Source organism: Glossina fuscipes, unplaced genomic scaffold (assembly GCF_014805625.2).
Source record: "Glossina fuscipes isolate IAEA_lab_2018 unplaced genomic scaffold, Yale_Gfus_2 61646, whole genome shotgun sequence".
NCBI lineage: Eukaryota > Metazoa > Arthropoda > Insecta > Diptera > Glossinidae > Glossina > Glossina fuscipes.
Genome location: NW_024003855.1, coordinates 219,997 through 244,607, shown reverse-complemented (window position 1 = coordinate 244,607; position 24,611 = coordinate 219,997). Strand labels below are relative to the sequence as shown.

General features: G+C 34.6%; 1 protein-coding gene across 11 annotated transcripts in view; it reads left to right on the top strand.

The window, feature by feature from the left end:
* Positions 1-24,611, top strand: part of LOC119643792 — a 296,314-nt gene that overhangs the window by 69,622 nt on the left and 202,081 nt on the right. For 4 of the 11 annotated variants that reach the window (XM_038043277.1, XM_038043272.1, XM_038043273.1 and 1 more), the window contains 3 exons: positions 22,219-22,412; positions 23,430-23,533; positions 23,591-23,849. The exons of 3 other annotated variants lie outside the window; for them this stretch is intronic. Coding sequence is in view for 2 of the 8 variants with exons in the window: in XM_038043279.1 (XP_037899207.1) it covers positions 7,712-7,738 (27 nt within the window). In the remaining 6 variants the exon portion in view is untranslated. Of the gene's footprint in view, positions 1-7,702; positions 7,739-16,456; positions 16,468-22,218; positions 22,413-23,429; positions 23,534-23,590; positions 23,850-24,611 lie in introns of those variants that run through there. 4 more of the 11 variants (XM_038043278.1, XM_038043274.1, XM_038043280.1 and 1 more) reach the window with 4 other exon arrangements.

The following is a 24,611-nucleotide window of genomic DNA, read 5'->3' as shown; positions in this document are numbered from 1 at the left end:
AATGTATGCTGATGATGTGAAACTGTTTATTTCCTTTTCCGTAGAATCGCAATCGCTTTAATGTCCCTAACCGCTTCTCTAGGCACTTTATCTTGATAAAGCTTAGTCAATGCAAATATAATTACGAACTGTTTAACCCGCTCAGAGTTGTTTGCAAGAACCTAAATGACGTCTATCACTTATTCTCATTAACGGACTCTTTAAAGTCCATTAAAACAAAATTGCTTAATACGCGCGATTTACCTATGTCGTACTTGAACTAACTTTTAACCTTAAAAAGTTATAATGAGTCGAAAATTAATTGTTGTTAACTATTATCGGTTGCCAAGCTTATGCATGTTTGGGATGGCTTAGGGGTTCACTTGCAATTTGGTCCTGTACCGGTTATGGGTGTGGCTCTATGCTAGTTGTGTACATGTTTTTTTCTTTGTTTTCCTTCTTATTTGTCTTATTGTACTTATACTAAGTTTTAATATTAATTAATTTAAGATTTACTTTAAGAGTCAATTGAATTCGACTGCCATATTGTGTTAGTTGAGTTTCTTCTATAAGTGGAATAAATAAATAAATCAAATGATTGGTCGAAAAAGGAAGGTCACGAAATTCTGTTCGCTGATCACTTTAAGTACTTGCAGGTTATTACTAGATTCTGCAATCATAATCAGCCTATCAAAAACATGTACGACATCGCAATAGAAATGGTAAATCTATTAATAAATGTAAATTCTAAATTGAGTAAAGTACATACGATTCTCTTTGTTAAATTCATCTTGCAGCAATTATGCAAACGCTTATCCAGTCTCGAATAATTTCGCTTTCAGCCATATTAAAAAGTTTGTAAATATGATAAAACATGCTATGGTAGATTTAAGTTGATTCCATATGTCATTGTTACAACTTCATCTCGAAAAACCATAAATTACACTTTTGAAAACAACTCGTATAATGCAGATCAGTTTAAATACGAAGAAGTCTACTTCTAGAAACTTGCACGGTGCGCACTCCTTCTGCAAAGAAAATCCCAGACTCGCAGCTGGAGGGACCGCCTGCATCGAAGCCAGAATAAGGTGGCGCCGGTGTAGATCCCTCACTAATCAATAAGATGAATTAAACTATTTTTTTCTTTTTGTAAACTTCTATTCGTTTCTTGGCTGGTTTCGAATACATGCACCGATGTAATCAAGAACTGCATGCATCGAAAATGTCCAAATCTAACTGTTCTGGGATTAGCATTTCTTATTTCAATCTCCCACGGGAGACATTTTACCATTCAAAATTCTGTGCGCGCCATCAACGTTTCCATAGGGAATTCTGGAAGGATGGTATTTTGGTAAAACGATGTATTTCTGGGGAACCGTATAAATGGTCTGAATCCATTTCAAAAATCTAGATTGTAAGGTATTCCAAGATAGACTTCTATGTTGGTATATACATACGCACATACGTATATGTATACGCACATATGCGTACATGTGCATGGTTCCTTATTCCTTTTATATTTAGTATTTTAAATTGGACATTCTTGATAGGTCCGCCTTTTTCCCATTCAGTTTTTTACTTGTCAGCATGTTTGTATGTACATGCATATATATATTTTCTAATTTGCTTTTGTTTTTTGCTACTTCTATTCTTGTATTAGAATAACGTTTTACGGGCCAGCGTATGGTGATTCATGTTCGGTGTTTGTGTGGGTTCTTAACAAGACTAAGTCTCCTATTTCTAAACTTATGCCACTCTTGTTAAAGTGGCTTGCGTTTTGGCTTTGAATGACATAGTAATTCTTTAGCTCTTTATAAGAAATTGTAGTTTTGTTTTTGGTTCACTGCGATAATCGACAATGTTATTTGGCTTCCCATTATTGTTTGGAATATCACCAGGCATATATTGTCTCGGGTCAGTAGGGAGTAGAGACTTTTATTTCATATGTAAGAGTTTGCAAATTTCTTTCATGAGAATGTACATTCTCATATACGAATATGATCAATCTTATGGTAAGTTGCATTATTTTGTTTGACCATTTTTGCATTTGTATTAATTTGTTAAGGAATCTTTTTCTTCAAGATGCCTGAGTTTAGTTCAAGTTGAGATAAAACAGAAGAGTTTATGCGTATAAAAACTCTGATCAGTAACAACTCTGAGTTGTAAGAGCTGATGGTTCTATGGTTTTGTTTTGAAATGACTGGTTGATTTGTTTATTAATTTCTTTAGCTTAGGAATGCAGTAGTCTACGGTTTTTGGTGTATTTTGTAATGTAAATCTATACATCGTTTGTAAAAATTATTTGCTGTTATTTGTCCGAGTTCTAAGTCGAATATTGTTGGTATTCTTGTACAAATTGTAATGAATTATACTATTTAATTATTATTTAGTATGTGAAAGTTTAACGTGTTTAGGCGTTTGTACTGAGTGAATTTTGCAGTCTGTATTGGTTGCTATTTTGTTGTAGTTATTGTTAGAAACTTAATTACCATCGTTTATTTGTTTGTATTGAGTAGTTTGAGGTGTTTGTCTGGAAGCAGGTATTATCTCTCTCTCTCTGTTGCATATAAAACTATTTTGTGATCTGTTTATTCTGTATAGTATTGTGAGTTCTACATAATTGTTTAGATTCCCTGATATTGTTTGTATGTTTACGTCTGGTTCCCCGGCGAATGTTAGAGGAAAACTATCTCAGGGTACAAACTCTTTTTCTGGTTTTTTAATGGCTAACCATTATTGTTATTACGATTTTGGTTTCTATGTTATTATAAAGATAAGTGGAATTATAATGTGATGAGTTACAATTGTTGATACGGCTGTTATTCCTTGCATAACTATTGTTATGGTATTTTAAAGGACTAAAAAAGCTGCTGTGGTATTCCATGTTATCTGGAGTATTTGGTTAGTGTTGATTCTTTGAATTCTTGTTGAAATTTGTTTAACTATTTGTGGTTTTTTTTCTGGAATTGGCGTTTTCTCTATGTATTAGTACTGAAATAATAGATGCCTGGAGATGAGCATAAAGATTTTTCTGCCCCTAAGGCAGCATTAATTACTTTAAGAAGGTTGTGCAGCTAGTACGGGGGGTTCAACTTCGTCGCGTAAACATTGATTAAAAAAGTACAAAATGTATGGGTTGTTGACTGCGGGCACCATACAATTTTCTACTTGTGTAATAGCGGAGAGTAAACCCTTTATTTGAATTGGGGCAATTGATTCTATATCTATTAGTTTGAGTTTGGTCAGAGTGTGACTCTTCCAAAAACTTTGTAAACAAGTTAGAAACAGTCTACGGCGAAGATGCTTTTGTATCATCAAAATGCATATGCCAATGCAACCCTTAAACACGTCTTTTTGAATTCAGACAACTGTAAAACTTTTAGAACTGCTTTTAAAGCTCAATGTGTGTTCACGAGTATATGTTTATATACATGATTGTTTTTTTTTTTATTTACTTTGATTCATTTTATTATTCTTATCATAACTTTGTTTTTTTTGTTTTGCATATATATACATATGGTAATCATGCGGTCGCCCTCTTTGCATATAAGCTATTATTTTTGGTTTTATGTTATTACAGTAATCTACAATTGAATGGAGGTAAGGAATAGTGTTTACGGATATCAAGATATTTAGTGAGGCAATGTCTAAATAAAAATGATATTCGTCTTATGGCGAAGTTTTTACGCTTTTGAATCCGCCTGAGTGGCCGAGTAGGCAAGGTTCTCGACTACAACTTGATGGTCGTGGGTTCAAATCTCAAGTGCGGTAGAGTTTTAAATTAAACCGAAAGCCTTTAGATGCTAGTGCTTTAAGACTTTAATCTTAGAATTTATTCCCTGGCTAAATTTATTATAATAATAATAATAATAATACACTTTTGAGTTTAACGTTTGCATTAAATTTCAAATATTTTATTATGATACATATAGTTTTTGTTTCAGGGTTACCAGCTTTTAAACGTGTGTATATTCATTTTTCATGATATTTTTAACATAAATAAATGCACGGTTGGTAGTATCTTAATTAACAGTATGATATTTAATTTAATACATATTACGGTTATTTAATTTTGTTCTTTTTGTTGTTTAGTCCTCTCTCCATTCCGTACAGGTTACTAAATTAAATTCCTTTATAACGCATATATTGGGTGCTTATTAGCTAGTGTTTTTTGGAACTAAATAGATAAAATATTGTTTATGCATTTCCAATATCCGCATCAATCGCATATGCCGTGTGATGTTTTTGGGATTTTATGCTTATATATTATAATGCAAACAAGGCAGAATGTTTAGAACTGTTTTATACGTACTTCAAGCGAATATATGTTGTCTGCCTAAAAATGGGTTAATTCTAAAATTAATTTGGTAGACACCGCGTTTCGTTTCTTTTTAATAACACTGGTGATAAACGTATGAAATAAAAGATGTGATAGTATAGAATACGAAAAACATATAATAACAAAGCATAAGGTATGCGAGATTCGGTCCCGCCGAGTATAATTTTCTTACATGTTAGTATATATTTTTAGTGTAGAAAATTGACCCATACCTTTGAATAGCTTCAATAATTTTTTATTTTCTTCCTTACTCATATAATTTGCACGGATTTGTTTTAACATCGAAAATGTAGTTTCGTTTTCTCCTTCATTCATAGCTATTGTATAAATCTTTCCTTGGTGACTTCCCCACTTAGTTGTGCTGTGAACATCACTTTCTTTGGTTCATTTATTCTGACTACTTAAATGAATTAATTTCTAAATACTCAGTTTCAGAAACTTCTTCGATAATTTTGAACGTCCTATTTTTAAATGATACTTCTTATTTAAGCACAAATATATCTTTCTGTTGAATAAGCATTTTTTTAACAAGTAAATTTAACTTGTTTTCCGAGAAAATACTTCCCTTTTCTCATCCTTTTTTCATTTATTTGAAAAAAATTTTTCTTCAAATTTATAACTGCTGCTAATGCTAAGCGGATATTATTTGGTATCATCGCAACAGTTTGAATAATTTGATAGATACTTTCTCTATTACTCCTATATCATGTTGTAATGTTTTGATGATGACGGGGTTGTTCCTATATCCAATGTGGATTGAAAAGCTCTGAAGTTCAGGCTCACTGGATAACTTCAGCATCTATTAAAAATGTGAACGGCGTTGTATTTGATTTGACGACCATATATGATGGGTAATCGCGAAGACTTTCCCCTTCTTTGATGTGACTGTCATGTTGTTGATTTCCGTTGGTTACTGCGGATGTGAGTAACTCATGTTTTAGAGGGAACGATACTGTTTATCATACGGCGTTGGTTGACAATTTCCATAATAATTATTTTTTTGGTTATTATTATTTCGTGACCTTATGCATATATTACGCTGGCAACGGTTGTTATTTTTTTGTATTTGTCTTCACGGTATACATTCAGTTTGATATTTAACGGTGTTTTGATTATTAACGTGGTACTCTACTATAGCGGTAGTAACAGTTAGGGCTGAAATTGTGACCCATTTTCAATATGCTTGTTTTCTTTTAAAGACGTGAAGAGATCCTTTGATTATTTGTGATGGATTCGCTAGTAGCTGAATGTCTTCCCGATGCTTTTATTTGTGTGTATTGCGCTAAGTTTTCTTTAATGAAGTTGTGGAATACGTGGCAGTTGGTACCAAAGTTCATTCTTTTAAATTCAACAAGTAGCTCTCCTTAACCGCCTTTTCAAAAATTATTGAGCAGAAGGGGTTTTGTTTGTTTTCCTGTCTTAGCGTGCACTTTTCGAGGTCTGCCCCCGCTTTTATTTGAGTTCTTCTTTTTACGATGCCTGTTAAGAGAATTTTTGATGGTACCATAGGTAGTCATAACTCATTTTATTGGGTGGCTCCTACCCACCCGATAAACCAAGCTGAATATATCTTTTCCATTCTCTACGTAGATAAGAAAAATTTCTTAAGAATCGGAATAAGTCGAAACTAATTAATTCGCTATTTAGTTTGCGTCTTTATGTAGGCTGTGCTTATATAAAAAGTGTGGTGGAATTTAATATTGAATATGCGGGTTTCTCGTTACGGTGTGGCTATGCTATAATAAATATATTATAAGTTTTTCTATTAGTTTGTTAGTTTTTACAAAAACGCTTTTACACTCTACACCACTTGTGACACAAGGACGTAGAAAGCTTGCGCGGATGTATACAATGCCTAGAAGGCCTTAAACGCATATTGCTGCCAATTGCCTACATTCCAGTTCCATTTGATTCTATCCAAAACTTCAATGCGTGCGTTTCCGAAGGCAAGTTGACGAACACAGACAAAAATCATGTGTGAAAGAAAATCTTGAGGATTTGAATGTGGTGGGTGATAAAACTCAGTGTGTTACTTGGAGAGATATTTTCCATTTTCCAGTTTACTATAAAGATCTGATTTATCTGATCTGACAAAAATTACCTCTCGTCTGTCTTTATTAGATATATGCGAAATTTCTATATTTCCAGGTAAATTCTATATTTGTTCAAATGCCTGCATTATTCGTTTGTCATATAAGTAATGTTACGAAAATCCCTCACTTAATGATATTGATTTTCATGAAAACTATTCGATTTTCTAGGAAACCGGATTCCAGACAAAAGAGAAAACCAAATAGGCATTCATGACGGTTTATTGCCTCGGGAATTATTACAAATTACCGACTTTAGAAAATTTTATGAAAGACTCTGTAGTCCGAAGAATCCATGAAGAACAACGTCTTATATACTTCAGTGACATGATGGAAAGACAATAGGTTTGTCACATGAGCTTGAGACAAGAGAAGCAAATTTCCATAGCCTGTACAAAAATAGCTAAGGATTTCACGGTCCATATGGGCGGAGTTGCCCTTACGGACAGCTCTTTGAGTAGTTATAGCATGAGAATCGAAAGTCGCAAATGGTATATTAGATTATTTTATCACATGATTGATATGGCAACAATCAATTCATGGGTATTGCATAAAAAAGAAACAAGCCAAACCTTGCATTATAGATCAGAACTTGCCTATGTGATGGGAATAGAAAAGGAAGACCAGGTAATCTAGAAAGGGAGATAGAACCTAAAAAACACTGATCGTAAAAGCCGTTATGAAAAAAGATGCAGTTCTCAAAATAGGTGCAAACTTCCAGGTTGCGAAGGATGTTCACGGACTAAGTGCATCAAATGCAAGGTTACTGTATATTACAACAAAAAGCCTAATTGGTTTGCTGTATTTCATTCATAACTAATATAAATATTCTTTAACTAATGAATAATAGAGACCATTTGTCTACGTCTATAATAATTTTAGTAATAACTGGCATATTGTTGGCAAAACTCCTTTTTCAAAATAAATACTTAATATTTTCACGTACTCTTTCATCATCTCTTGCAGTGTCGGGACGTCTTGGTCTCTGTTATGGGAGTGTCAATTTACAATAACAAAAAGAACAAATGCATAACTGTACAAACTTGAAATATAAGCAAAGTTCTTTGTTGACCGCGCTCGTGCGATTTAAAATGCCTTCATCTTGGATGAACGCAGTGATGGTGATTGTGATAAGGGTATAAGCTGGCAAGTGGTTGCTTCGCTTATGTTTAACAAACGTCACCAAACTGACTCACCAAAAATATTTAAAACAAAAGACAACATTTTGACAACAACTATTTAACTGCACTAAAAAATAATAACAACAACAATATCACATCCAAAAATGAAAGCACCGACTCTTATGTTGGAAATACAAACACCAAAAAATGTTAGTACATGAAAGCAAATAAAAGGTAATAACATTAAAACTACAAATACAAGCTCTTCCTCTTCAGCCGTTTGAGGCAGTAATGCTACTCTTGATAACGAAAATAACGGGACGGGGTCTGAGGATCAACCGCCTAATAATAACAGCCATAATTTACCAAAACCGTATCCTATATTTATTCTAAAATAATTACTATGTCTGAACTTATTTATAAATTACTAAAAAATTGACAAACTAGATTAATGGGAAAAAGCTTTCATCATAAACGGTAATAGTTATCTATTTAAATGGCAACAAATCTTAATTTCATTAAAACAAGAATGACCGCATACATTCGTAATAAAAAATCTACGCCCATGTCCAATTTAAAAAATGCCAATGAAGTTGGTAGACACAAAGTTAGAAATGTTATTAATATCTGTAGCAATATACCTAAAGAAGCGTTACTGACATTTTACGTTAACCTACAGACATACAAAGGACATACATATTAAAAATCTGAACAATATCGTCGTAAGTGTTCAACGTCCGAAAAAATAATCTTGTGCAAAGTCACACCGCCGCGATGAACTAATTTGAAAAATCTTTCAGTGGATTACAACAGCTGCATTGTGTGTAAACAAACGTTAAAGAGAAGCATTCAAGTCAATAATTATACAAACGAGATTAACCATTTCATTTTTAATAACACACATTACCTATAAAGGTAATTTGTGAAATTGTGCAGCTAGATCTTAGAATATAAATATGAATTGCCAATGGATTTTCCAACCACATCCAAAAAATTATTTTATTTCTTAATTTTATTGATATTCTTTCAGTATCAGAGGCACATTTTATTTACTACAAAATCTTTTTTTCATATTAGAAATTACGATTTAATAAACACTGGTTTGCGGACCATAGAGCGCATGCCGGAGCAGCAATAGGAAAACAATCTTCGTTAAAATATGAAATTTCTGACTAAATAAGCAAAACATATCTCCAAGCTGCGAGTATTAAAATTATTTGTGACTGAATAAATATCTCATATGGCGCTATATATTTTCTTTCGTGATTTTCTGTAAAATTTCAAGTATTTCAAAATTTTTTTGAAGCTTGAACCAAGAGTTCTTGTTAAAGGTGATTTCAATGGCAAATATGAAGGGGGAGTCAAGACTGACCAACACTAAAGGCACTAAGCTATACAAGTGCATTAATAACAATAACTATTCAGCTTTATCTATGTACGTATCGGCCGAAGGATCTACCAAAAATATCCGATTTATTGCATTTTGTATATTCCGTAATATGTAGTATTCTTTTTGAAGTAACTGACTTCTCCGATCTTAGCTCTGACTACACCCCTTTTACAGTTAACTTCAGTATTTTTATCTATTGCCAATAAAAAGAATATAAGATTTTTAATAATAAGCACAATTTTAACATACTGTTTACTGTTTGAATAGATAAAAACGTTTTTCTGAACGTACCCATTAAAAAATCGTCATTGAAACTAGATGATGTCGAAACATTCTGATGATAGATTTCATTCATTTGATTCATGAAGATAGATTTTTGTAAACATCTGGTAAAACAAACCATAATTGCCAGGACCAATTTTTCATAATTACCGAAATCAGAACAATGGTTCGAGGTTTGGGGCAAGCAGAAATCCTAATGACAAATGTAACCTAAACAAAGCAGATAGGGATCTTAAGCTTCGGTTGATAGAAATAACCTATAAATGATGAAAATGGTTTATGGAGCAAGACAAATAAAGACAAGGAAGAAGTATTTGCTTTATATTTACATACAATTTTCTAGCCTCAAGCTTTAAACAATAGTCCTGACAAAAACGATATAGTAAATTTTTTGGATAGTCACTGTCCGATTCATTGTCTAATCCATTTTTCACTTCTGTAACTTCGGAAAGAAATAACGAAACTTAAAACTCTCCAGGGTACTGATCCAAAAGTTGTTCAGGGACTACCGTTAAGAGTGATTGCATTATTTACACTAATATTCAATTCAATCTTGAGACGAAAACACTTTTCTTCGCAATGAAAATCTGCAGATATACTAATGGTGTCTAAGCCAAGCAAACTAGAAAATGTTGTTACATCATATCGCCCAATAAGTTTGCTATTCTCCAAAATATTTGGAAAAACATGAAATCTGAAAAGAATGTTACCGGAGGTATAAAAATTTAATAGCTGAATATTAGTTTGGATTTAGTCAGTCATATTTTCTTATATACGAGAACCGTTGGGAAATAAAGTCCGAACCACCGGACAATTTTATAAGCTTAAAAAACAACTTCCAATACATTTTTGCCTAACTATATTATGGTATCTTAGCCTTCAACTGCCGTATGGCCGGTTACGCATATTAGGTGCACGTTATTGTGCTTCCTCAGACTATTTAAAGTTCAGAGGCACGTCAACATGTTGTTTATCGTTTTTGGAGGTTTTTATTGGACCTTTAGGTCGGAGTATATGCAAATCAGCCTTCTCCTGCATTGTTCTCTTAGGTATTAGGAGGCACATTCAGAAACTGCCAACACTTCTGCTCGGAATATAGAGAGAAAGTATTCGAATAGGATGGCCCCTCGAAAGGATACAATAACATCAGTTTGGCCATTTTCCCGCTTTGAACTGCCGGTTTGCTAATTTTATGCTTTCTTAGGTTCAAAAGCTTAACCGGTCACTCTGAACGGATAAGACGGTGTCGGCCTTGCGACCTAGTGGTCCGGTATCTTAACAAATTGTTCCTCTATAAAGATTTTCAGCATTTTCAGGCGTCCCCTGATATTTTGCGCTTTCAGTTTTTCGATATTCGAGAGTCTGAGTGCGCTTAGCTAAGCCTATCTTTCTATGAATATAGTTTGAGTAGTAACGCCCACCTAGGAAGCGCACCTAGGAAGTGTAAGGGGCGGGGCCTCATTACCCCAGTTATGCCGATGTAAGCGAGACGTTGAATTCTGTTTATTGTTATCGCCACCGTTTTTTTCTTTACGTTAGGCAATCAGGCCAAAGCGACATAGAAAATTAAGAATTTTAGCCTTTAAATCATTTCGCAGCTTATAGCCGATATTTTACCATATAATTATTGACATGCAAAATGTGTTTATGTCGGTTTTACAGTTTCAGGAATTTCACGTCATTTAAGCGGACATTGTTCAACGTAAATTTTTCTTTTTCGAAAAACAAACCATCACGGCTTTTTGTACGTTGATGTGTAATCCTCTATCTTCGCATCATGTGTAGATTATGCCTAGGAGTCTTTGCGTTCAGTTGGCGATATTTTATTAATTTGCAATTCAGCATGGTGGTTAACCAGTTAGTCATCAGATTTAGAATATTTCTTATTTTCAGGGCTCCCTCTACAGCCGTGTATGACGAAGTGTGCGAAGCTCCCTATATATCAACGAAGACGACGGGAGCGACTTGCTTGGCTTGTATTGCCCTCCGATGATACCAGTCAGCTTAAGAGTTGTCGTTATGGTTTATTTGCCGTTTTGAACATCAAATTGGTACTTATCTAGGAGCTTTACTCTCAAATAGGTTGCCCTAATAAAATAGTTAAAGTTTTCTGTATTTTTTAGAGACAAAAGAACTGCAGAGTTTGTTGGATTTTTGAAAATAACCATTTTCCTCTTCGATTTTGTATAAAGAGCATTTATTCCAATCCTGGGTTAAGAACTTAGAAGGTTATGCTTATATAGTCTAGCTAGTTATGGTATAAAAATTTGTGAATCCTCTTGGAGCAGGCACGGCATAGCAACTGTCCCCTAATTAAATAGCTGAAAATAAGTTTTCAACGAGACACTTATTTCTAAAATAATCGTTCACCCCAGACTATTTGGTGGTCGCTGATATCACAGGTAATTAGCTAGCCCACTCCGCGGGGCTGGCATTACTAGATAAGTGTCATTACCTTAGGTGTAGGTATTTCTGTACATCCGCAGGTGCAAAACGGCCTTAACCATGGAAAAACAGGCTATGGCGAGTTGGTATCTATAAGTGGCGATGTTGGCTGGAGCTGACCCAAATCGATGTTACCATGTCTACATTATGAACGCTTCGCATAATTTATTTATTTATTGTCGCTTTTATAATCTCGAAGCATTTAAGGCCTATTATAATAGATTACACTGTCTATCACAGGTAGAATAATACGAAATGTTCTTAAACAAACTCAGTGAAAAAAATGTAAAGTAAAGAAAACAAAGAAAGGTAACTACGCTAGTAGGAAAGGAGATAGCACACATCACACCTACACTTTCCTCTCAGCACTAAGGAACTAGCTATTCTCATTATTAGCGGCGCATATTAAAAACTTGAAACAACAGCATGTAAATTGTTGTAACTCCCAAGGCAAGGTATTATAAGCTCTTGTAACTCTTATCTGGAAATTTTTGGACAAAGAGCACTTAGGTCCCCGTAGGATAATGTTGTAAAGGTTAGTGGCACCAAGTCGTTAATGTTAGCTTGAAATCCTTTCATTTTGTCAATAATCTTCGCAAATGAAGTGTGCAAATCATCAGCAAAAGCACAGGGTTTACAAGAAGTTAGATTAAACATATTAAACAAATTATTCATATACATGGCGGAGAGCAAGGGGCCAATGATCAAGCGTAGAGGCAAACCTCTGCGCACTTTTAATGGCCTAGGCTTAATAACACCCAAAGATATAAATTGTAAAGGACACGACAAGTAGGTCTCGTTCACAGCAGTAACAAAGAAGTAGTGATTTTCTAAAACCATGCAGAGACTTAGAAAGTAGAGAGTTATTGTCGAGAGGGGTCATAATTTGCGCCTTAACCATATGCTGAAAGAACTTCGAGAGAACAGACAAGATAGCTCGCCACTTCTACTGATAGGAATAATACGAGTACATTTCCACGCCGAGGGAAACTTATACTTAGTAAGAATTTGGTTAATAATATATGCTATATTGGCATCATTCCAAGTGCAAATTAATTTTAAGAGCCTGACAGAGAAGCCTTCTACTCCTGATGCATTGGATTCGATTTTATCAAATGCCGCTAGGCATTCAAACCCCTTTATTCCACGAAGGAAGAACAGCCTATACCAATTATTTAAGTTTGACCGATTTCCAGTATTTCGCTAATTGTTGAGAAAATGCGGATTTTTTCCGCATTTGTACCCTATTTTCTAATAACATTTTTGAATTTATTCTTTTTACACAACCAATTATAATCATTCTTTTCACGTAAATACGCCTTGTAAGCAAGATTACGTAGAGAAAGATGAAATTTGATTTCACCACAATTCAACCAAGACTCGCAGTTGGCAGCAGCACGCATTTCACTTTGCGTGCAAGCATACGAATTAGGTCAAAGTTGCCATTCTAAATTCCTTATCTGATCATCTACACCCGTAGTATTGCAAATAACATTAAAGTTACATACGGAAATTCTCAGCGATCTCAGTACCCAAGTATCCATACTGTTAGAATCGTAAAATTCCAAATATACATCGATTTTACGGAGGCAAATATTATTAACCAAGTGAAGGAAGGCAAGAAGGGAAGTAGACCCGCACCCTACATTTTGAGAGGAAGGGGGAATTGTCAACAACTGAAATATGTAGTCAATGACGTAGATTAAACATCTAGGTGGATTTTTCAGGATTAAATAAATTTAAATTGTAGATTACGTTTTGACGAATCTAGTTGATATATATAAAACCATACTCCCATCTCTCCCGGGGAACCTGTTGTTTATGCTATTAACTAAATTGTTATTCGTATTCATAGATAATAGCATTATAATAACATAATACAGGATATTAGCGAGAAATTCAAGATTCTAAGAAAACCAAAGAAATAGTTTAGTTAACGATATAGAACAAATGACTTTTAAAAAGATAATAGCTTAAGTTAAACCCCATTGAACTACATTAAGAAATAGTGTCGAGCAGCAGTAATACCGAAAAGGTCAGAAGGATACGGTCGCGCCAGGGAGATTGTTAAGCAACTCCATATATTGGTGCAGTTGGTTTAACTTAGGTATGTCGGCGTAAATCAAGTTAAACCTTTTAATAATATTCTTTTTGCGTAAAGCAGAGTAAATCTCTCGCAATACACTAATTTACTGGTGATCAGATTTGTTGCTCCAGCGGTAAATTATGTATCTTTTTCTCTAGATTGATCAGTATGGTTTTCAAACTCGAATTAAGCATAGTTTCCCTTTACGTGAAAAGATTTTTAGTTTGTAAGAAAATGACATAATCATCCTATGCTTTATCACAGCTGGTACACGTGTATCTAAAAATTCTGTTTTCAGTATCGAACGAAAATTGCTTTGCCGAAACAACAACACAGCTAAGATGAAGTGCCCTCTTCCAAAGAGCAACGTTTATGCCATTACGTCCAAACTCAGTCTGTAAAACTACTAAGGGCAGAGGTTCTATAAGGTGTGGTTCTAATTCATACATTTTAATATCGTGGTTGTAATTGAATACGATTCTTCTTAAAATGCAGAATACGAAACTTATCCAGAAAATTTTCCAGCTGTTGTAAAAGAACTTTATTTATATTGAATAATTGTGACTCGTAAATATGCGGAGCTCTACCGCTCTATGGTTTGCCCTTTTTGCTGTTATCGTTATAATTGTTGAGCGTTAAACAATGCCTTTATTTACGTTTTTCTTGTCAATTTCTTTTGCACATCCACCAACTTCTTTCGCGAATACTTAAATTTTATATACAAATACAATACAATACAAATTTTATTAATAAATTTTCAAAATAATCCTTTGTTTTGTACAATTTTATTTATCTGTGCGTCCGATATCTGTTACTCTAATTGTATTTAATATACAGGTCGCAATTTTGAAATAGCCTAAACGAAATTTCTTACGCTTCTTACGCTTGGACGTAACTATTGCTAGGTCGAACTTTATAAGCCGGCGTGGCGTAGGGCGTTTCAAAATATGTCATCCGCGACTATCAGGGTTTTTTTTACTAGAAATACTAACAGCAAGCTGACAAAGTCGAACTTTGATCCGTTTTAGCAACACATTAATATGTTCCACCCTATCGCACTTAGGGGAATTAGTCAACTTTTCTCCCGTTGTTTTTTCTAAGCGGGTTAGTATGTACAATCAGACATTAACTATATTTTCTCGTCATTCTCTGAATATAAAGGAATATTTTCTTTCGGATATTAAAAAAAAAAAGGTATGTTTCGCTCATGGTGAAATTGTGTACATAGAAAAGATTTGAGTTATTTTCCTCTGTAAGTAAAAACTAGCAACGTCTTCGTAAGAACTAACAACTCTATTTGGCAACTTGTTTGATTTTTTTCCTCTCAATGGCAATGTAGTCTCACTTGTCCTTTATTCACATTCGTTCTGTTACTTTTCATCGTAAGTTCGTAAAAAGTAAAGTTTTGCATTCGTTGCGGGACTAGGTATCGGGTGGCAGTAGGTTGCCGGTTTACTCCACCGTTTAATTAACAAAACTTAACCTTATCGTTTAGTTGTTGGGCTTATTTCCAATTAGTTCTGCGAAATTAAAAACATGCATTATTTAATTGTGTACAATCAATCAAATTACTTAATTTTTATTTATTTATTAGGTTATAGATTAAGTCATTATTTCCTCACTTATCCGGTTTTTTTTCTTACAATTCCAAATTCGTATCCAGATGTCAAAATTCTTGTTGAAAGCCTATTTAACTACCGCTTTGTTTAAAGGTTACTGTACTTCTATATCGGTTCTGAATTTTCAGAATTACATGGAAACGGTGATTCAAATGTGAAGTTCGTCAATCACTTTGGATTATTATCCTTTAAAAACCACAATCTATAAAGGTCCTAATTACAATACTTACTCAAAATTTGCCGGAATGGCGAGACGATGACTTTAGAGAATTGGGGCTTCCATCAAAAAGAGGATATAGCGATCGGCATTTCCACCTAGCCTCTCTTCGATAAATTGGCGTGGCCACCTGTTACAAAAATCACATTCGAAATCAGACTGTTGCGGCCTTTGCTTGCTTTTCTAGGACAACAACGAATATTCTTGCAAACTATAACAAAAACAGAGAAAAGGTTCCATTAGAGTAAAGTAATAAAAATTTCGAAAGTACAATGTGAAACAATGAATCTATTTAAGTTCAAAGTTCAAATAGCCCATCGTTTATGAAATTGATTTAATGTTATTATTAACTTGCTGTCTACACGGCGGTTTCATTTGTCTTTAGTCTAGATGCCTATTTTAGAGCGCATCGGTTTGATTAGTGATATATATACATTAATTAACTCTCTTTATAAAGCATTCAAAGAATATATTATTATTATTATTTTAATTTTAGACTAATGAAATGAATTCTTAGACTAAAAAAAAGACATTGAGCACTAGCAACACAGGCTATCGGCTCTAATTTAAATAAATGGATATGATATTATGAGCTTAGTAGTATTATTAAAGTAATATATTGAATTGATATTCTGTTCAGAAGCTGATTGTAGAATGTTCAAAGGGTTAATCGTTCCAAATGCAATACTTCTACCCAAGGAAAAGTTGAGGCAGTCGCAGAGAATGTGCTTTATAGTAAGAGTTTGTCCACAACAGCAGATTGGGGAAGAAGACTTCTTCAGGATCCATTGGTGAGTTGCAATTGTATGACCAAGGCGAATTCTCGAAAATGTTTGGATCTTGGTTTTCTCACCATTTGTTGGATATTGAGGTGGAGTTAATTGAGGGTTAATGCAAGAGTAGTGTTGATGATGGTATTGTAAATTTCCTTCTGCAATTTTCTCTTTAACTTTTCTTCCAATCTATCTTTGAAGATCCAACTTTTCCCTGACATCATCCATAATTAGAGGAGCAGAAGCAGCATACTTTGCCGCTCGATCAGCCTGCTCATTTCCCAGTAAACCGATGTGACTTGATACCCATAACATTTTAATTTTTCCGTCGGGTGTAGTAATTATATTCCTTAATTTGTTGATGGTGCTCCATCTCAAAGCCGGAAGGGTTCCGGGTAGCTTGTAATACAAACAAACTGTCGGTAACAATGACGGTTTTGAGTTTGTTTTTATGGGCAAGGTTGACAGCGTGAAGGATAGCTCTGGCTTCGGTTATGAAAGTTGAAGTACTTTCGTGAAATATGTGGTTGAGAAGAACCCGTACTGTAGCATCTACCACCGCACAAGCAGGAGGCAGACCGGGAGATTTTGAGCCGTCTGTGTACAAAAGATTCCAACCAGTACTGTCCGATATTTGGGCTTTTTCAGCTATTAGATTCCTGAAGACGTAATTTGGAGTATCTTCTTTCTTGTGCATAGACAGTGAGATGTCAAAAGAGCAGTCTTTCAAAATCCAGGGAGGTTTAACGCCAAAGGAGCGGGAAATTTTTAAGGGAATGTTCAATTCCTTTGCGATGCACAAACAATTGTCAATTGCAGATGGTGACTTTGGAATTTTCTTCGCAATAATAATCTTTCTTACGTCATCACCGAGAATGGATTTGTTTGAATTAAGAAGCTTAGGGACTATTTTAGCTTTTAACTCATACAGTCTATTTTCTAAAGTTGGGAGACCAGTTTCAATTATAATATTATTTATGGGCGTCGTTCGAAAAGCATAACAACTTGCTCTGACGGCTTGGTGGTAGACCGATTTAAGGATGTTGATATTAGATTTGCAGCTATTGCCATAAATTATCAAAGCATAGTCAATCTTGCTTAACACAAGCATTTTGGTAAGATAAGCAAAAGTGATATGCGCATGGCTTCTCCAAGCAACGTACTGTATGAAATTTACCCTTGTTAAAAGGGAGTGTTTTAACCAAAGGCAATGTGCTTTCCAACGATAATTGTTGGAAAACGTGAGCCCGAGAACATGGAGCGTCTGCACATTTAGTACTGGTAAGTCGTTAATATGCATCACTACGTTTCCTGCATCGCACATTTGTTTTCGACAAATGTGCATTTTTTTTTTTATTTTTGTATAGAAATTTTAGCTCCTGACGAGTTTGCCCATGTGGAGATCTCACATGCAATAGATTCGAGGATGTTGATTGCTTTCGTGTTGCCTTTTTCTTTTGTAAAAATGTATACATCGTCCGCGTAGAGACAATGTTTCACTCTTGGTATACGGCAAAGCATTTTGCTAATTTCGTTGAAAGCGATCTGGAAAAGCGTGACAGAGAGAGGATATCCTTGCGGAATGCCATTCTTTAGCGGAAAGGAATCAGAAAGATGATTGTTGATTCTAACTTTGAACCGCCAATGCGACATGAATGATTTGATGTAGTTGAAGAATTTGGGTTCAACATTCCATGATTTCAGGAGTCTTAAGATAACATGAAGACCAACTCTGTCAAATCCTTTTTCGAAATCAATTGAGAGAATTGTGACGTGATTTCGTTCGGAAATTGCTTTGCTTGTGAAATAATCAATATGTAACAGAGCGTCGCTGCACCCTTTACCCCGCTTGAAACCAACTTGTTGCTTTGTTATCAGGTTCTTGAACTCAAGAAACCAAGATAATCTAGATGCCATAATCTTCTCTAATACCTTTGAGAGGCAAGATAAAAGAGAGATTGGGCGATAGTCCGATGCGATGGAGACATTTTTTGACTTTGGAATTGGAACAACTGTTGCCAGTTTCCACATGTAGGGTATATGGCCAGTCATAAATACCGTAATATATAGGTTCAGTAATTTCTTTTTACTAGACTTAGACATAGCACTGATCATTTGGTATGAGATGTCAGAGGAGTATTCGCACCACACTTTTCCAAAGTAATTAGAAATCTCATCTGCATGAGTTAAAGTTCCATTGGGAGTGCAGATGGCAGAAATTTGGTTCAGGTTTGAAGTCCCATTAAGTCTGTTGATTTTGTTCCAGACAACTTTCATTGATGTATTTCTGTGAATTCGTCTCGAAAAAAGTTCGAAACTAAGTGCCTTTGATTTCCGTAATTTCTTCCTGAATAGAGCATTTGCCTTTTTGTATAGTAACAATTGATTCTGATCAGGACATCTCTTAAAGCGGTGCCATAGATCCATTTTATTTTTCCTCAAAAACGAAAGCGTGTTGTTCCACCAAGGAACCCTAGCTCGTTTAAAAGAGGTGTTGGATTGAGGAATAGAAAGATGAGCAGCCGTGCGAATCGCTTTAGACATAATAGCAGCATCATGGTTGCAGTTCCCGTTAAATGGCTTTGAATTCAAAAATGACTCCACCTTTTTTGAGTAATTGATCCAATCCGCTTTATCTAGGAGGAATTTGGCCTGTTTTGCTGGAGTACCAGAGGACGTTGAAAGTTTAAAATCGATTATGATTGGAAAGTGATCACTATTATGTAGATAAGCAGAAATAGACCAGGACACCAAAGGAAGAAGTGAGGGAGAGCAACATGTTAAATCAATATGTGAAAAAGTATGATGAGTTGAGAAGTGCGTTGGTTTTCCATCATTTAAAACGCAAAGGTTGCTTTGAAAAAAGGCCTTTTCTAAAACAGTACCGCGAGTGTTGTTCACTGTTGAGCCCCAGATGGTATTCCAGCTGTTGAAATCGCCGCATATAATTAATGGGGGGGAAAGTACGGAGAATAAACTGTAGAGTTCTTGCAGAGAAAACGATTGCGAAGGTGGAATATAGAGCGAAAGCACTGTAAATTTTATATTTAACATTATTTGTATCGCTACGGCTTGTATGTTTGAGCTTAAATTTATGCGTTTGTGAGGTATACTTGATTTTATAAAAACACCAACTCCTTGTTTGGAATATGAATTTTGATCAGCATTCGTGAAGTATCCAGTATATGATTTGGGTGGAATAGGATTAAAAGAGCTTCTACAATGGATTTCTTGAAGCGATAAAAAGTTTGGATTAAAATCACTTATGAGTGTACGGACTTCATCAAAGTTATTAATGAGTCCCTTAATGTTCCATTGTAGAATTTTAAAAACTTTATTTAATTGTAATGACATGTAAGCAGAGTGGAAGGAGGGTTAAGTTGACATGTCAGCGTCTCCGTCGAGAAGGTCGCTATAGGAATTTTGCGTGAATGATTTATTCTTACCAGCAGAATAATCTCTACTTAGGTGATTTGGTACATTTGAACGAGTTAGCGCACGTGAATAATTTGAAATTGAAGGTTGATTAATGGATGAAAGAATGGATTCATTACCATTTGTGATTTGTTGAGTAAAGTTGAGAGCTGGAGATTCTGGAGAATTTGGTATATTAGATTATAGCATATGTGTTGTTGTTTTAATTTTTTCAATATTTGCAGTTGCTTTGGTTTTTTCAATATTATCTTTGGCAAGTGATGTAATTGGTTTCGCAATATAATTTTTGGTTAATGGTGGAACAGGTTTTTCATTGGAAGCAGTTGGAGTTAAAGTCTTATTAGGCTCGATTTGCGAGGCAACAGCAGCGTAGGTATTACTTTTGCCAATTCCATGGGCTACAGATAGATTTCTTTCCCGGTATGTGCGTCGCGCTTCGCCCATGCTACAGTAATTTTCTGTTTTGATTTTTAATATTTCACGCATCTGTACAAAACGTGGGCATTGTTTGTCTAACGCTGAGTGTTGATCATTGCAATTTATGCAGAAACTACGGGTACAGCTTTCAGCATGTGGAGGATGACCACAGTTAGCACAAGATACAGCACTATTGCATCTTTTTGCCGTATGACCCAGGCGTTGGCAATTTTTACACCTCATAGGATTTGGGATGTATAGTTCTACTTTACATTTATACCACGCCACATCAACTGTTCGCGGTAATCGATAGCGATCAAGAGTTAAAATAATTCTTCCTGTAGGATAGCGTGTTTTTCGGTCATCATTCAGTTTGGTTAATGTATATGCTTCAGTCACTCCTTGATTGCTCATTTCGCGGACAATTTCATCTTCCGGCACATGCTTTAAGCAAGGGGCATAAATTACGCCTCGAACCTAGTTAAGTTTCTCATTAGTTTAGCTGAAATAGCACATAGATTAGCTAAAGATTTGGCCTTTATGAGCTTTTCGGTTGTGCGCGGGTTCCCAGCGAGGACAAGTAAATTCCCATCGCGTAGAATCGAGATGGAGTCGATGTATGTTGTAATGCTGTCTAGAGCTTTTTTTATAGCAAAAGGGCTAATTTGGGAAATTGTTATTCGAGCATCGGTTGAAGAAATAACAATATATTTTTTATCAATAGGGGTTATATCACTGATTGGCAACACCGGAAAATCGGAATTTTTACTTTTTTTTCGTTGGGGGGATTAATCACTTAATAGATGAAATCTATTCGAAATTTTTATCTGGCGGCCGCGGGGCCATTATGCCTTATTGTTGTCTATTGTTTATTATTTGTGAAATAACCACTCACTTGAAAAGGTTTGGGAAACTACTGAATAAAATGTCAGATGTTTTTAATTTTTTTTTTTTTTTTAATGTTTGTAAAGGAAAACACGTACGGTATCCGCGATGAACAGTTTTCGCAATAAACACACAAAAAGTTCAATAAATTTTAATAAGTTTGAAAACTTTTAAAAACGTATAACGCAATAAAGAAATTAAATAGAAGAATAAATTGCAAAAATTTTTTCACAAAGAGAAACATATGACCACAGCGCTTGAACAGAGTTTCCGTTCTGTCAAAGAATATATAACAATTTAATTCATACGCAAATCTAAAGGCAAGAAATAGTTTTGGTAATTTTTTTTGTGCTCATTTCGAACTTTCTTCTTTTTTGATTTCATTAGCAATTCATGTCGTTAATTTCAAGGTGCTTACAATCGTTAGATGTAGCATCAAAATAAACTGTTCCTTTAGTTTTAAATCAGTAACAACGAATGAATCAGGAATCGGCAGTTTATTATAACGATGATAATGAAGTGAAAGCCATCCATAACACGCACGAACAAAAGCTAACGAACTATAGCACAGAAGTTCTGAAATATTTTCACGAAAGAGCTTCCTGGTACTCCCAACCAGAATGATAGACTGTGAATGCAGATAGGTCAAATCTATTTGTGATTCTTGATTAAAAATTGTCAAGTTTTAGTCATATTGCGAATTCTGAGTATAGTTACGATTAGAAACCAAAAAGGAGTTTTGCTAGTTTTGAATTCTACTCGCGGCAGTGCCGCAGACTTATGCGAACGTAACCAAAAAAGGTTTTTTACGTCATTGAAAACATTTTCTAAAATTCATGTTGACATGAAATAGATAGGGATTGTTCTAGAAGCATTTAGCTTTGCAGGAAGTATAAATATTGCAATACTCACCTTTGTTTACGTGTCGTACATATATAAACGCCTCACCCAAAAAAATAAACCTTAAAAATGTAGGAACATTTAATTATTGTAATAAATAATTATTAACTACAATTCGCTTTTATTAACGCTTTCTTTCAACAAGAACTAAAAGAAAATTATTCCACCAAACACGATCTACATACAAGGAGAACACTATTCATTTCCTTCTCATTTTTTTGGTCTATTTTTTTTTTAAAGAGTCTTCTGAAAACGTTTAAAATAAATTCTGAAATTGCTCTCGGCGTCTGTGTAACATATACTTAAAAGACACCAGCGTGAAAGGAGGAAAAGTATTAAAAGCAGGAGTTATACCTTGCCGACATCGTGACATTTGTGTTCTATTGCCGTCCATCTAGGACGACAAATGCAACATGTTTTTCTTCCACAAATCGGTAAGTAACTAAAATTTCAGTATGAAAGTTTTCATATGTAATACAAACGGTCAATAGACCATACCTCTATCTATCGCAGTTGAAAAATTGTAGAGGCGAGTATGTTTTCGTTTCACTTTTTAGAACTTAATGCTTGTTAATTATGATCTTATCGCTAGAATAAGAGTTATATAAAAACGTATGAAAACAAAGCTTACATATATACGGCCATTCAGTTTGTGGTTCCGAAAACAAATGTATGGTTGAGATATGGATAAATTTTTTGTTTTAATATATTGTTTGGACCTTGCCATTATTTGTGAAAGATAATACTTATATAGTTGTACAATATAAACAAATTGTTAAATCATATTACGAAAATAATGGAGGTACTGCTGCGTTTTCTGCATGTGGGATGGAGTTGATATTTGGTTAAATGAACTCGCAAATATGGATTATAGAAAGCCGTAAAGAAGTGACTACAAAATAGGTTTTGGGAGTGGACAGTAGGCTGAAGATATCACATATGAAAATGAAACTGACGTTGTCCTTACCGTCCATAGAGAGCATTAGGGAAACACGATCACTGATTTTTTGTGGCAAAAATTAGATGGTTTCGGCTTGGATGATATCTGGCTTCAACAAAATGCTGTAATGAGCCACACCCTTCTTGACAAAATGTAATTGCGTGGAGGTAAGCCTTTTTACTTTAGGGTTATGTTGGAACATTGGCTTACTCTAATAAACCGTCAGTCGTTGATCTTATTGACCAAGATCATCCGTGCTATCGGTGAAATTAGACCAGAATAATACAGAAAGATTAAATGAATTGGTATTCCAGTATTCAATTTTTACAGAAGTTCAGAGGTGGTCTTTTATTACGTATTATTTTTAAATAAAAATGTCACGAACTAATATCTAACATAAAATAAAATTCATGTTAACATTTTTTACCATTTAGTTTCTGTTTCAAATTACAAAAAATTTGCTTCTTGATATGCTTTTGAAATAGATTTTTTTTTTGTTTTTTTGTTATAGAGTAAACAACGAAGAAAGTTGGCGGAGGTCGAATGTGGCATATCCACCACTACGTTTTTCGCATTCCGCTCTCTAAGTTCTTTTATTTTGTACCCATATCGCTGGTATTATTAAGAAAAAAGTGCCTACTACATGCATTTTAAAATTTACTCCTTTTTCAGGCAGCTAATATACCTTCATTTGAGCAGTGTGCAAAATAGTTTTAAACATTCTGCTTTGTTCGCCAACAGCGTACATATGTGTTTGAAAACGGAGTGAATTTGCGACATAATTGAAATATGCTACGTACATGAGTGCATATTATTATCCTAATTTGCTCATGAATATCTATTAAATATCGTGATTTAGCCTGTGTTATAAAGCAAGTGCCGCTAATAACATTCAACGTAACCTTCAATCAATTCACTGATACTTTAAGTAGTGATCTCTCAGGAAAAGGACGTTTTTTTTTGCTTTTCAAAATGTTTCTCTCCCGTATAGTAGTATATATATGGCGGAACGAGGGCTACATGATTACATGCTTCGGGCACATCACCGCAACCAAACAACACTCACACTTAAAAACACGCACACCCAACAACACGCACACCCAACAACACGCACACCCAACAACACGCACACCCACACATAAAGACATACACTCACACACTCCCATCATTAACTACACATGTCCAGTGATCTCTAATACGCCTTACGTTTCCTCTTTATCCTACTCTTCACTTTACAAAAAATAAAAAAAACAAAAAAAATATTCTTCATACTTACTAAACACTTCATATCAAAATCTATTTTCCAGGAAACAACGGTTTATTCCTTCGAAAGTACGAACGGTTGAATATCATCACATGCGTATCTTTTCAATTACACACCCTCACATTAAGGGCATAAAAAACTCCTTTCGATAAATCTTTTCTTTATTATACACATCTTAATGAACAAACGAAAAGGGATTCCTTCAAGGATATACATTATTTCTGATTTCGATAAAAAACTAAGAAACACGATCGTGCATGGAAATATCTAGAGAAATTACCAGGGAGAAAAAAATTAAGTTCACTCTGGGTGGTGCGACTATTTAACAATATTGCATTTCAGAAAACTCAAACGTCTTATGATTCTTGCTCATTTCTATTTTTATTATCTGTGTGTCCATTCGTATAAATACCCCGCTGACAATGGAAA